The 15,677-nt window shown below is 40.4% G+C and overlaps 1 protein-coding gene across 1 annotated transcript; it reads left to right on the top strand.

The window, feature by feature from the left end:
- Window positions 1-10,239: 10,239 nt before the first annotated feature.
- Window positions 10,240-15,395, top strand: LOC108896206 (CCN family member 2; the record flags this gene model as incomplete). Its single annotated transcript, XM_018695245.2, has 4 exons — window positions 10,240-10,393; window positions 11,734-11,950; window positions 13,135-13,386; window positions 15,376-15,395. Coding segments are annotated over exons 1-4 (543 nt in total), but the record flags the coding sequence as incomplete, so codon positions are not given.
- Between the last annotated feature and the right edge of the window lie 282 nt (window positions 15,396-15,677).

Raw genomic sequence — 15,677 nt, 5'->3', positions numbered from 1 at the left:
CTTTCCACAGCATTAATGTGCATTGACTATTGACTTACAATAACACAGACCTTAATTACAATATACTGCAACTAACTTCCCCTATTCTCTGCACTGTCAAGATCGTATGTGATGCAGCACACATGATCACTAATGTTGAAGCCAAGTGGCCGGGCTCTGTGCATGATTCACGAATGTATGGTGAATGTACCCTGAGCAACAGATTTGCACATTGTAACTAAAACTATGTGCAAATATCACCATGTAATCATAGCAGAGTTTGATGGCTTAGTGACAGAAGGAACCCATGCCATGCCTGTCTGTTGATCCTGAGCCAGGCCCCCAACAGTGTTTCAGTGTGACCCACTGTGGGACCAGAGTCCAGGTTGAGATAACAATAAGCATGCTCAAAGCCTGGCTCCAGCACCACTTCATTCAGTTTCAAGATCTGCCTTTGTAATCTGCTGCCTCAGTTACACCATTACACAGTTTTTGCCATTTCCTCAATGAGATGTGTTTTGTATAACTCCTTTACTAGTAACTGACATAAAACATAAGGATGACATTAGATTATGGAGTTCTACATTCAGAATCAACCTGGCATATACTGAATATCCCACTGTGTTCATTTGTGCTGTGGAGGTTGATGGACCTGGTAATGCCCAGCCAGTCTCTGTGTGGGGATGAGGAGAGACCTATCAGATGCATACCTCTGTGGACCTCTCTCTGGTGGCAGAAGTGTCATCATCATCATCATCATCATCATCATCATCATCATCATCCTGTGATGAAAAAGAACTTTCTCTTTCAAAATACTTTAGACTACAATTGTATATGACTGACTGCAGTTACTTCACTCCAGTCTTAATCAGATGAAAAGGATATTTATTTTATGTGTATTCTCTGCTGACCCCATCCACAGCAGTACATGGCTCAGCTTCTGTATTACTCCTGCCTGCTTCTCCAAACTCAGAAGCACCAACCCAAATCTACTGCAGGTAATACACTGACTACGGATAAGTTCTTCATACAACCCCACTTCAGATAATCTGTACCATCATTTTAAGACACGAGTGGTCAACACCACTTTTATAGAAAATATTCTATAAAATTATTCTATTAGGTAGGTGTGTTTAAAGTCAGTAAACAGTACATAGCTCACCTAAACAAAGCGTAGAGGCAGATACAACCTCATCGACTATTCTGTTAAATGTGAGTTCAAATGGTCAATGTAGTCCTCTCAACTATATTCTAAATGTGTAAATGTTCATATATAAATTTCATTGAATTGTGGGAGATGCACTTGAAGAAAAAATATTCTAGCTCTCTTTTGGACCACCCCCAATGCCTAGACAATGGTTATGCCCTAGTTTTACTACTTAATGGTGTATTATTTTTCAGTATGTTGAACTGGTTGAACTGCTGGAGCCTCTGTCACATACTGTACATATATATGTACAGTAGTACTCAGAGTGCAACTTAAAAGGGTAACACTATGACTGAGGAAAGGTTTTAAATTGTCTCAAGACCAGTTGATAATGAAACAGTCTTGATTCTTGGTTCAGCTGTAGACATGATGGGTTTTCTGCTGAGGGTGACAGGCGTCAAAGAAACCCACAGTCAAAGACCCGCCTTCATTTTCTAATATTTCAGCAGGAAAGCTACCCAATATAATCAGTTTTTCTGGCCCAATCACACCTCAACCCAGCTCTCCACCCTCCTGGGTCATGGGCTAATCTAGCTCAAATAACATTCGTCAGCGCATTAGCAGGTGAGGTCATGGCACAGGAAATACGAGTCAGCTGAGATAAAAGAGTGATGTAAGGTCGTGACCTGGACTCTGTCTCGTTGCTCACCAGGAGGTTCAGGAAGTGGATGATAAGCCTGTCGGCCCTCACACATCGTCTGGGATATGAAAGCAAGGAAGGAGTTGACAGTTCATGGGATTCTCCAAGTATGTTGATTTCTGTCAGACAAACAAGAAGAGTGTAGGGACTCTCTGATGCAAGGCAGCTACAACACCACCACTCTATCTTCAAATTAGCACTGTAAAATATGTCCCATGTTGTTAAGCAGACAATGTTAGTCTTGTTCTACAGAGGAGCTATAAGGACTCCCCTATAGAGCAAGCGGGTGAGAAAAAATCTTTAGGGTCATGATATTCTCTCACTTGGAAGTCAAGTGCTGTGAAGAGCTGAATAACACACATGAACTTATTTTCATATTCAAATTATTGACTTTCTTAGAAGTATAATGAACAATGTAGATATCATTTGATTGAGAAACTATTACAGTTTGTTGGTTTAATTACAATTTAATTTCATTCTGATGATAAAACATTTCATCATGAACAGCAAAATAAAAATGTGTACACTGAAAAAAACTAATTAAGTTTGAAATTCTCTCAGTGAGCACATACTGTAAACTCAGTTCAACAGAAATGTATCTTTTGAACACTAAGACTTATTCAGTAATTGACTGTTGAACTGACTTTGATGAAAATTGTCTATGCAGCCAGCAAAGTTTCATTTCATAGTCAGAATATACTACATAGACAATAAGATAACACTTTTCTGTGAGCTAGCAGCATCAAATACAAAGATTACACATCACAGAGGAGAATTATTAGCTGCAGCAGGTTTATGATTATCACTACATATTCTCTTGCAGTTTGGAGAATCTCACCAATCACTCACACCCTGACCACATTCACTGGTGATAACAATAACAGCAGTGTGGAAACTGTGGAAACATTGTGGAATACAAAGTAAAACGCCACCTTGTGACTCCACTGACAGTGCAACAACACACATTAAATCAAACTAATGTCCTGTCTGTAGTCTGTAGCCCCAGTGCATGCTGGGTGGGTTCCTTATGTACCTGCAGTCAAATGATTAGGTCTCAGCCAGTGAATCCTGATCATGGTTCATGTTACCTTTGTTCCAAAATAAGACTACTGCAGTGGTGGGCTGTTAGGGCCAGCAAGGCCTTCTCTGCTGGCCCAAATGTTGTCACAATCAATTATATTTTTATATGTTTTTTCCATTAATACTAAACTTAGCACAAAAAGTAAGGAAATTTGTATTTGGTATTTGTTATTTCTTATTCAGTTCTGCAGGTGATGTGTGTGGAGCAGCTGTGGCTGCAGTGTTTGGAGACCTATTGAATTTAATTGGGTTTTTATAGCATAGCTTTAGTAATGGCATTTATTCTGGATACATGACATGACTCCACATGTCTGTGATGCAAAGTTCTGTAATACTGCATTTTTGTATAGTGTTGATGGTTTCTATAGCCGTGATATTAAGGTATTAAGTTAGCCTATTAAGAGTATGGTAAATGGTAAATGCACTGTACTTATATAGCACTTTTCTAGTCAGATTGACCACTCAAAGCACTTCACACTACATGTCACATTCACCCAAGGATACTTCAGCATGCAGACTGGAGGAGCCGGGGACTGAACCACCGACCTTCTGGTTGGTGGGTCTACCTCCTGAGGTCTACCGCCTGAGCCACAGCCGCCATAGAGGTAGGACACCAGTGAAGGCCTTGGTGTGAAATGCATGGCCCACTGCTGAATTACTCTATTATGCAAGATAACACACCTGCAAAATGCAAATTAAAAAACCAAACTAGCTGGCCGAAAATTAACACAGTTATTAACAGGATTATTTTAATCAAGCCACATTTGAAAAGCAGGTTAAACCCTGGTTATGTGTTTTGCACAACTTCAAATTAACTCTGGTCAATATATCATATACCTAAAAAAAACAACATGACTCACTCACTTTCACCTGGAGACAAGTTCCCGTAAAAGAGGACTCAACTAAAAACAACACTGAGCTCAGTCTTTGAGCAGAGTTTCAGTGCTTCGGCTGGACTGAGTCATCCAACTCCAGCTGCAGCCAAAAGCATCAAGCTGAGCACTGATTCCAGTCAAACACCTTCACTCACTTCAGCTGTTGTACCGTAACACAGGATGTAATTAACTCTGCATATCCTGCTGTGACTAACAAGCTGTGGAGTCAGGTGGCTTGTTTTCACCTCCACTTCACATGAACACCAAAGGGACCGTGGTCAAAGAACTGCTAATAACCAAGGAAAGTTATACAACTAAATACTCTATTACTCCACCACTGGAAGGAGGGGAGTTTTTCTGCTTGGGTGCAGCCTGGAGAAGTATTTACTCTCCCACTGCAAACAAAGTGATAGTGAAGTGATAAACAACCAAACAAGAAACATATCAAGGGGATGATGCAAAGCCAGAGATCCTAAGGGGTAGTATAGTTTGTTTTAAGTGCTGACTTCATGAATTGAGGACTAGAGTCCAGCCATGGAAGAAAGTCTCTCTGGGATGCTTCTGATAGTCCCATTGAATTAGCAGTGTCTGTTCTGGTCTCATCAGAGTGAGATTCATTCATTAAAAGGTCAGCAAGTGGACCATTGAGCTTAGATTATTGTGTTGTATACGTATATTGCTCCCAAAGGTCAAGAATGAACTTCCATGCTCAAAGATACTGACAGTTTAGTCTTATATGTATTTTTCTTCATGTCAGCAAATTCCACTGGAAGATCCCAAACAAGAAACCAATAATGAACGTATTCTACTAACTTTAGTTGAGTCCTCTTTTAGAGGAACTTCTCTCCAGGTGAAAGTGAGACATTCATGTTGTTTTTTAGGTATATAATATATTGTCAGTTTAACTGTTCCTGACTGGAGTTCATTTGAAGTTGTGCAAAACACATAACCAGGCTCCTGCTTTTCAAATGTGGCTTGGTTAAAATAATCTTGTCAATAACTGTGTGAATACTAACTAGTATTGTGCATTTATCTTCATTAGAGGAAATCACCTAAAAGATTATTACATGAGGTTAATCTTTTTTCTGTCTTTCTGTACTTCTCTAAATCCTGATAGATGTTATTCTATGTGCAACAGAGCTTGATTCTTGTCCAAAAACTATTAAAAACACATCAGTGAGCCATAATGCCGCCCTGAGTGAAACATTCCTTCTTTACCATGGACATACACACTGTGAGTCCACACTGTGAATCCTATGAGATCCATGAATGTGCTCAGTAAATGTTGACCTTTGATGTGATTTGATGAATTCTGGCCTGATGGTGGTGTAAAACACAAAGACGCTGGGTCTTAAAAAATGGCGACCTGCACAGTCTGCCATGAACAGGGGAGAACTCGTGGTAGTGCAACAAATAATGCCTTCCCCGTCCTATCGTCTATCTCACCTCATTTGTGACACCAGTGTGGCGTGAGGTAGAATGTACTCAGGTCAGAGAGGATATCATCTTGAACAGCAACTTTATTAGCACCACCAGCATCAGTACAGCAACAACCTCATCTTCTCAATCACAGTGAGCATTGGTGAGTTTCACCAATCATACATAAAATGTTCACAGTCTATTTGTTGGTGTGTCTAATTGTGACACAACAGGAGGGGTGAGGTGCGAAAAACACTGTGGTACCAAAAAGAACAGTTTAAGGTAACACACCCATAAGTTTATAAGTTCGGATGCCAAAATATGCACTACATATTTATCAACCACTAATGTGAGTTTGCACATATTAGGTGCAAAGCAGTACAGTCCCTGATAAAGTTGTTACGAGTTGAGCCAGGTTAATCTTTTTTTGCAGGACAACACAATTTTTTTGTATTGTGTTTGTTTGTTTTTTGACAGACAGAGCCTTTTGCATTAAATAAACTGGAAAACAAGTGAGACAAAAATTCTTTTGTGTCATTGTATGGTTGTATAGTCAACATACGTGGACCCGTTTGCTTGAAATATCAACACTGACAGGATCCTTGTATGATTTCTACCTTACAGCTTTGGAGAAGGACAGACTGGTAATCACTTCAGATTCAGCTACTATACACCGATCAGCCACAACATTAAAACCACTTGCATAATATTGTGTAGGTCCCTCTTGTGCTTCTAAAACAGCTCTGACCTGCCGGGAAATCCAACATCTGGCTCGTTCTGATGCATCTCATAGATGCTGGATCAGAATGGCATGTGGGGAGGCCAGGTCAATGCCTTTAGTGTGTGTGTGTGTGTTGTGTACTTGTATTTTTATCTTTGTGAGTTTGAGTTGTAGACCTTACTGAGTGAGGACATTTTGGGAAAGTGAGGACATTTTGGTCAGTCCTCACAACCTCAAAAGGCTGTTTGAGGATTAAGGCTTGGTTTTAGGGGTTGGGTCAGCAAGGGTCAGGGTAAGGGATGGGGTTAGGCATAGTTGTGATTGGAGTAATGGCTAGGAAATACATTATGTCAATGAGTGTCCTCACAAAGGTAGAAGTGCAAGTATGGTAATAAAAACAGGCATTTGTGTCCATTTAGGATGTGGTGGAAGGCAGAGGAGGGTTGGGGTGCATGGGGAACCAGAAAATGATGGTGATTGACTACATGGTTCAAACATTATGTCAGACACATGTGCAGAGTGCCATCATGTCACCTGTCTGGGCATGGTAGCTATTAGCCTGTAGTCAGTTGTGAGGTTTTTTGTAATGTTTGTGGCAAGAGAACAGAGACAAAAAACATTTAATTATGTGGTTACTGCAGAATGGCAGCAGTTTGCCAAAGCACATAACAAAGTCTCACTGTTTTCAGACTTACCCAAATCCAACAGTTCCTTCCTTATTTTCATGAAAACATTTGCAACCTTTTCAGTGAAGTAAGATGTATTTGGATTGTTTTCTTACATTAAAGTAGCGAGACCACACTGTAAAAAGTATGTATACAGACTTCAGCTGAAAGCACCTGAAAGCATAATTTAACATTTTTCAAATCCTATCCCAGTAATTTGCAGCAGAAGGCAATCAATGAACTCAATTTAGAACGAAAACCATAGTCACCTAAGCACTGTTGACGTTATAGCTGAGAAAAGTTAATCACCATACATCAACTCGTAACCCAATGTTCCCAATAGCAGTAGCCATTTCAATCCATGCCTGTACAGTCTTGGGCTGGCCTTGTTTAACCTGGCAGTGAGACTCATGCCATTACTTCTGTATGTTAAAATCAGGGGTAAACTAAAATTGTATAATGGATTTTCTAGCAGCTATAATAGCATCCTGCAGTTATTAAGTGTGAATGTAAGTATTATTATTGTGTAATCAAGTCATTATAAATCAGCCAAAGTGGAATTAACATATTTTTCAAAAGGCTGAGACCATAAGACACATTCTGCAATAATGTTTCTGGGACAAACATATACCACTTATATAGGGTAAGATAACATAAGCTCTTGTGAAGACATTGTGATTAATCAAAGTTCAAAGTCCAAAGTTCAATCCAGTGCAGGCCTGTGCTTCAGGCAGGTCTCATGGAGGTCAGGGAGCTTTGTTCCTACCCTTGGTGTAGGATGAGAACAGAGAAGGACTAAGAGACTTCTCTCTCTGAGGAGAGAGAATGGAGAAGAGGGAGAGAGAAGAGCACTTCTGTTTTTTGTATGGCCTGGTGATATCCCTTGAGTGTACTGCATTTCCGAAATGTTTGAGGATGATAATCTGAGCAGGTCAAGCCTTTGTAAAAAGCCTCATTATATACATTAGCACAAAATTGTTTAAAAACATTGTTTACTTGTCATGAGTCTGTCAGCACCTGTCCATTTTTATTTCTGGTTAAAACAATATTTGCCTCTGTCACATTATGATTTAATCTTAAGTCAAAGGTGTGCTCGGCCTCTCACCACACATAACAGTACACTGTAATATGAATTTAGCCTGATGAAGTTACAGTGCATTCTATTCCCCTTGAAGTGCATTAATAACAGTGGCTCTATCATCTGAGAAGTCAGAGGCTTGTTTTTTTCATGTAAATACTTCTTTTTCACTTCTTTAAAATCTCCTCCCACCATCAGTGAAGCATAATAAAACCTCTGTAACTGAGGGCAAAAAATCTGAGTCGTACTGATTGGGTGCAAGAGTTATCTGACCAGATCAGAAACTGACCATAAAAAAAAAAAACATTTTGGGAAAACTCAGATATTTTAATGGTGTTAGTGGCCACAAAAGGAAAAATGGGGAAAAAAATAAGATGTCCAAACTGACTGCTTTATACAACAAAGCAGTTCATGGAAAAGATAGAAACTTCTCACAGATTTGAACCTAACAACCATCAACTGACAGCTGTCTCAAGTCAAATCTTGTAGATTTTTTAGGTGTAGTAAGCAAAAAACTCATCAATGGTCCATATAATTCAGAATCTTGAGACAGGTTATGTTAGCTTTACAGATAAACATTAGTCTAGGCCTTGTAGTGGTGAGAAACAGCTTAAAATAAGAATAAAAAATTTAAAGAAAGATTATTCCTCCAATCCAAATGTGCAATGACCAGACCTCAGAATGAGCAGGAACTAAACTAGCTCAATAAATTATTGTTCTGTTGGGGCTGGAATCTGTCTGTGTCTTAAATAGGAGCTGCTCTCTGTAGACCACTTTCAGCTGCACAGTGTACAAACAGTTGAAGCTCCACCATCTATTCACTCTTGTGATGAGTAGGATGTGTATCTTTGGCTCCGCAAAGAATCACCTGTCTGTCCTCATACTGTACTGACTTTGATATGGTCCACAAAAGATTCTGTGTGCTCTTCTGACCAGAAATAGTATCCACTAGAGGTCTATTAAGACATTGTTATCTGTATCTGTTCAACCAACACAATGATCTGTCTCTGTATCTGTAATAGGATTAGGGGGGTTAGAGGACCGGAAAGCAGGCGTGGTTTATACCAGAAGTCATGTTGTATTTTCTAATCTAATATTCAATGCAATTCTAGGGCCTTCAAAGCATCAAATTCATTTAATATTTATATAATTAATTATGAAATATAATCCCACATCCCTCAGACTGTACTCCTCATCTCTCTCCTTTTTATTTGTCTATATTTTTTTTCATATGTTTTATGACCAATAACATAACAGCAATACATGAACTTTTTTTGGATCAAGCATCCATCTGAATAGGCCACAAGTAGTGCACATCTTTGTGCAATTACTTAAACTTCCCCAAGTTGTATCTGGTAAACACCAGCTGCAGCACATGAGTTGGGAGCAGTCAGTGCAAATGAATTCCACTGATGAGTAGCATTAGTGTTTATTCAGTACTTGGGTTCACTGCCCTGGATATTCACTGCTTGCTGCTGTCTGTGAAGTGCCTCATGTATACCATTCAGAATAGCTGCACCTCATTCCCACCTCATAACCCCCTGCATACCTCTGGATTCTGACATACTGTGGTTTGATCACAAGTCAGAGAAACTCCATATCAGCTGGAGAAATGTATCAAATAGAGGGAAGAGCTCACAAAAGGTGGATTGAAAGTGGATTATGAAGACCCCACCCTGACTTCAGACCAGCACGGACATTGCTAACTCAACATAGACCACCAGAAGCATGCTTTGGTGAGCTGAACTTTTACAAACAGACACAAGTGACTCACCTGCAACTTTTCTGTCATGTTTAAACACTGTCAGCAAAACCAGGATAAGACATTAACCCTATAACCAGGATACTCATGTGAATGTAAAAGCACTCGTGTCCATGTCTTAGAGGCATAATGGCTTCAAGCTTTGTGTTTCTCTTACAGTGTCAGGTTTTGCATCTTCTCATATGCTACTCCTGGAAACAAGTGGTTCCTGAATGGCAGCCCTGCCATCAATACAGCTTTGTGAAGTGATCTGTACTGAGAGTGTCACAGTGGTTTTCCTGGTATTTAAGAACAGCCCTGTTGTGTGTGTGTGTGTGTGTGTGTGTGTGTGTGTGTGTGTGTGTGTGTCCCTGCCTCTGAGATTCCACTGGCCACTGCCGTTCTGCAGTTTGTCGGTGTTTGGCACACCTTACCCTCATTTTCCACAATCATAACCTCTGCTACATTAAATCGTTTCTCAGATTCTGTGGCCAACATTCCTAAAATTGAAACTCAGACTGTCCTTTGTTGAATTGCGCCCAAGGCTCTGAATACTCACATGTTACATTAACTGTCAGAGCCACACTGCAAATTGGATTGCAAATTAAGACTTAAAATGACCAGTCTTAGCTGCTGTTAGTTACCTCAGATTCAAAACACCCCCTGTCACTTGGCATTTTGTCTACCTGTAAAGGTATGAGCTGATAATGTGACAGAGGAGGCTGTCTCCGTAAAACAGCCATTTGATTTGGAATATTTTCACCTCTCAGAGCAGAGTGCCATGGTTCTCGTTTCTCTGGCTACACCCACTGGGCTGGTATTTAAGCCAGTTTCTCCTCCCAGGCTTCATCAGTCTGCTGCAGAGAGAATAATATACTGAGCCTCCTGCCACAGGAACCATTACTACTGAGTGGACTGCAGCCTGCTGAGAAACATGTCTGTGGAAACTTCAGCCACATTCTTTGTTCTTCTGCTTATTATCTCATTGGTAAGTTTTTTTTTTTTTAAACAAACTAATTCCTATGGAAAAATCTTTTGAGGATGAGCTCATATTGCAGTTGAGGTATTGTGCTGCTTTGGAAATGTGCAATGTTTTAATCAGCATGTGGGTGGATACATTAGGGTGAAGTCATACACCACAAAGAACTGAACCTCAGATGATACGATCTGAGACTGTTGGAATTGGGTAAAAATGTAGGGAGCTCCTGCTGCTAAACTATTTTTCTTCACCATTTCCTCTCTGTTGCTGTCATGTTTTTGTCTTCCAAACCCGCTCCCTGTCTGCTGGGCTGATGCTTAACCATGGGAGAGAAACAAGGAATGAAAAGTGTTTGTTGGCCCTCGTGATCACAGTGTGGTGTCGCCATCTTGTGGCATTCTGTGCAGTTGTTAAATTGCACTGAAACAGTAACAGCCTCACTCCAAGACTTTATTATATCTGCTATCACAAGTTTCTGCTATCTATGAGGAGTGCACTCTGTAATGTCTTGTAAAAAAATACTTTTGTTTGCTTTTGGCATCAACAAATTCCTCTTTTGCAGTTTGTTAGCTCCTTAGATTTGCTTTCGTTACGTTCTACTTACTGAGCTCTGCTATATTAGTCACTTTAATTACCCGCCACAACATCAAATGTTATGACTTAATTCACACACTCCATGCACACATTGGCTTAAACATAAAATGTGCACTGCAACATGTTCTCATGTCTAAATGTCAAATGGTTTAACCAGGTAGTTACAGCTTTCTAAACTTGCCTGAGTGATGAACAATATGAGGAAGTGCCTGCTTGTTCAACCAAACCACTGAAGTGGCAAATCAGAGAATGTGTTGTTTTAGTGATGATCACCACACAACATCTGCCATATCATGGAAAGTTATGACAATGTTAATGTTAACATTGTCTCGAGTACAATGCTACCTTCCGACAAGATTCCTGCTTTTGATAGGTTCAGGTGGGGAGAGGCCAGATGTTGGGCCACCAGAGTACACCCTAACAGGAACATGTTTGAAGTATTCTCAGTGTTAGAGACAAGACAGAAAGGACATAACATTGGCAGTCAACAAGTAAGTGCAGTGAGTCAGTGATTTGTCTGCACAATTTGAACTTTAATAGCTCAAAATGTAAAGGATAATAATAACTTATTAGAACATTATAACTTCATTCTCCCCAACACAAACAGTTGGGCTGGTTCAGCAGAATTCTTTTTTTCCCAGTGTCTCTCCAGATGTTTCCCTCTTGCTGAGCAGGTCACAAATTTTGCTTTGTTCTCATATAGACAGTCTTTACAGTCCTCCTGCTGTATCCTGCTGCTTGTGTGTTTGTTGCAGACAGAGGCACAGGACTGCTCCCAGCCCTGTGCTTGCCCTGCAGACCCCCCACTTTGCCCCTTGGGGACCAGCCTGGTCCTGGATGACTGTGGCTGCTGTAAGGTGTGTGCCAGGCAGCTGGGGGAGCCCTGCTCCCTGCTGGAGCCCTGTGACCATCACAAGGAGCTCTACTGTGACTATGCTCTGCTGAGTGACACTGAGACTGGCATCTGCATGGGTAATACATTCTTCATAAAACACACCACCACATAACATCTTATATCAGTGAAACATATATAAATCAAGAGGTGACTTAGATGATTGAATATCTTTCTGGTCTGAAATATTCTAAGAAAATTTTAAAAAGTTGGAAAAGTGATCAAACTAGATGTTAGCTGCACCCTGTGTGCCCTCACCCATGAGTGCAAATCTTTCAGCCATCCTCAAAGAGGCTGCAATAGTCCTATACATTGCAATTACCTGCCACTGTACTCATGTCAATTGCCTTAATTGTTGCCCATGTGATCTGTCACAGCTCATTTCAACAAACTGGCCATTCTATTGGCTGCCATAGAACTAAGAGAGTTAGAAAATTGAATTGAATTGAATGAGGAATTTGACAAAAAGCTCTTTATTTAAAAAAAAACAACAACAAAAAAAAAAAACAAAGAACACGATGCTCTGGTGCCAAGTCACATATTATTTTTTTCCTCATGTATAATCACTACATGCATTTTTCTTGCAATTTAAACAATGTGTATTGTTAAAATGCTTATTTCATATATCCTTACGCTATAGTCCTTTTTTCTTTACAATTCTGTACACAGCGAATAGGTTGGACGATGGGTGTTATTTCAGTTGACGTTATCCCCCAGTTGTAAGCAGATACATCATACTGCTTGCTCTTTGTTCACACATATGTTTGTCTGATTAAGTCATAATTAGATTTTTGAGACCTTGCAACATTCAGTGTGCAGGCCACCTCTCCCTTTTTCTTTGTGTACTACTTTTCTTTCCCACCATTTAAGCTTTTCTGTCTTAAATGAAACCTTTTAAAGATTTGTCTGTCCTAGACCTTTTTTGGAACGTCAGCCATTCATTCTCCTTTCCATTTTCAAGTTTCCTTGTCACTTACAATAAGAAAAGCAAGTCTTTAAGTATGAACTACATTCCAGAAGATATTTGATCATCTAAATAACAAGTTTGACTTAAAAAAAAAAAACATAGCATAACAAAAAATATTACCAATTTAATCCATTTAACTCACTATGTCATTCATATATACTGTACACACATGCTGTACACAGTACTTTAGATTCATCAGAATATCAGTTAGTGACATTTGTCTCCTCTGGTACTCCATAGGAAAAAGCTCTATGTAATTTATCTTGACAGTGCTGTATGTTTTCTGTCTGTCTACAGCTCAGGAGGGTCAGACATGTGACCTGGGGGGGGTGATCTACCGCAGTGGGGAGTCCTTCCAGCCCAGCTGTAAGCACCACTGTGTGTGTATGAATGGAGAGATTGGCTGTGTACCAATGTGTGCCAGTGACATCCGACTGCCCTCCCCTGACTGCCCGTACCCACACCGTATCCAGATCCCTGGGAAATGCTGTGAGGAGTGGGTGTGTGGGGAGACACCTCAGGACCACCACTACCAGTCAGTGGTTGCCGGTCAGTGTGACCTCTGTTACATCGACTGCTCTGAGTTTTTGATTCTTTGTTAAGATTCAGCTGATGTTTTACATTGATTGACAGCTTGTGATATCACAGTGGTATTCTCTTTAAGTCTCAGACCCACATAGTGGCTTTGCATTACAGGAATAATGCATAGAACAACTATTAATCATGCAGGTAGGTGATTGTTAGGATAAGTACCCTCAATTTAGTATTTTAAGGTATAGAGTCTACAGCCACACCAGTGCCTTACTGAGGCTGCACTGCTAATTGTAAAAAAAAAATCAAACTGTAAGACTTAGACTTAGACTTAGACAGACTTTATTGATCCCTTTGGGATGACTCCCTCAGGGAAATTAAGTTTCCAGCAGCTTATACAGACAGACACAGCACACAGGACAGTTTGCAAACGACACAGAATATAAATGGAGAGGAATATGAATGAATTAAGATAAATATACTGAGTATACTGGACTGTGTATGGCATTAAGATAAATAAATATAAATATGCTGAACTGTATGGCTGGCGGTGGATGAGGTTATTGAGTGTCCGGGTGGGTTATTGCACATTAAGTGGCTACCACTCCCTTCTGTCCTCCATACCCTATCTCCTCCTCCCCCCAAGTGAGGAGTTGTAGAGTGTGATGGCATGGTGGACAAAGGAGTTCTTCAGTCTGTTAGTCCTACACTTGGGCAGGAGCAGTCTCTCGCTGAACAGGCTCCTCTGGTTGCTGATGACAGTGTGCAGAGGGTGGCTGGCATTGTCCATAATATCCAGCAGTTTGTCCAGTGTCCTCATCTCTGCCACCGTCACCAGAGAGTCCAGCTTCATGCCGACCACAGAGCCGGCCCGCCTGATCAGTTTCTCCAGTCTGTATGTGTCCTTCCTGGATATGCTGCCCCCCCCCAGCACACCACAGTGTAAAAGAGGACGCTGGCAACCACAGACTGGTAGAACATCCACAGCAGTTTACTGCAGACATTGAAAGACCGTAGTCTCCTTAGGAAGTACAGCCTGCTTTGTGTCTTCCCATACAGGCACTATGTGAAATTGTTAAAGTTTACAAAGACCATGAATGTCTACATCATGGTAATTCATTCAAGAGTTGATGAGACCAGGGGATCACTTAAGTCACTCTGCACACCTTGAATATTTGCACCAAATTTCATGACAATAGTTGTTGAGATTTTCAGTCTAGGCCAAAGTAGCAGAAAACCCATCATACCCATCCTTAGATCCATGCTGTCAGCATAACCAAAAGTGTATACTGTTAACAGACAGCTGCAGTATGATGCCCTAAAGTAGTGTCATAATCATGTATTCCTGTAGAATATATCACTAGTTTGTCTGTGACATAACTTTGAATTCCTTTTGTTCTTTTTTTTTTTTTTTTTATCAATTTGAATAAAACCTGTGTGGAACTGTCAACAGACAAAACTGATCAGGCATTCTATGTTTCTCAGTTTTACCAGCCAATGCGCTGTGCAGTGTGAGCACAGAAGTTGTTTGCTTGGGCTATTAAAATATACAATGTGAGTTAATACAGCATGCAAGACCAATAAAACCTGCGTGTGTCCAGCTTAAGCCCTGTTATTAGTTATTATTAGGGCTGTGTCTTAAATAACAGAAAAAAAGGCTTAGAGACCAAACATTGTACTTGTACTCTTCCAGTAATGGTAAATTTGAGTATAACAGGAGAGTTAAAACTGACTTGCCCCCAGATCACACACATTTCTTGGATACTTTTTCACATGTGCAGAAACTAGTTGACAGTATTATATCACTCTGACTCCACCTGCCACCATAGGTGATTTAAACATCTTTAAAATTCCTGCACTTACGCAGTTTTCTGTAGAGTTTATGCTTTGTAGTTCATTTTTTCTTCATTTAGTTTAGTCTCAGAACAACATTAAATTGTTCTCTCGTATTACCTCCCACTAAATTTCCTCGCTCTCCTGTCTCCACCTTCCTTTCTCTTCTTGCAGGACCTTCTCAGATTCACCCTTGCCCTCCTCAAAGCCTGTCACAGGCTTCAGACCAGTGTTTCCCCATGGCCCGCTAGGAGAGAGTCCCAGAGATAATTGTATAGTCCAGACTACAGAGTGGAGTGAGTGCTCGGCCACTTGTGGCATGGCCATCTCATCCCGTATCACCAATGACAACCAACGCTGTCAGCTGGAGAGGCAGACCAGGATCTGCATGGTCAGACCTTGCAACAGCCAACAGGAGAAAGAAATCAAGGTCAGTTTGTTTCCTTTCAGCTACAAGTTAATTTATTTTCAGTTTT

This window comes from Lates calcarifer, linkage group LG3 (genome assembly GCF_001640805.2).
Source record: "Lates calcarifer isolate ASB-BC8 linkage group LG3, TLL_Latcal_v3, whole genome shotgun sequence".
NCBI lineage: Eukaryota > Metazoa > Chordata > Actinopteri > Centropomidae > Lates > Lates calcarifer.
The sequence above is the reverse complement of the archived record's forward strand: the minus strand, read 5'-3'. Positions and strand labels throughout refer to the sequence as shown.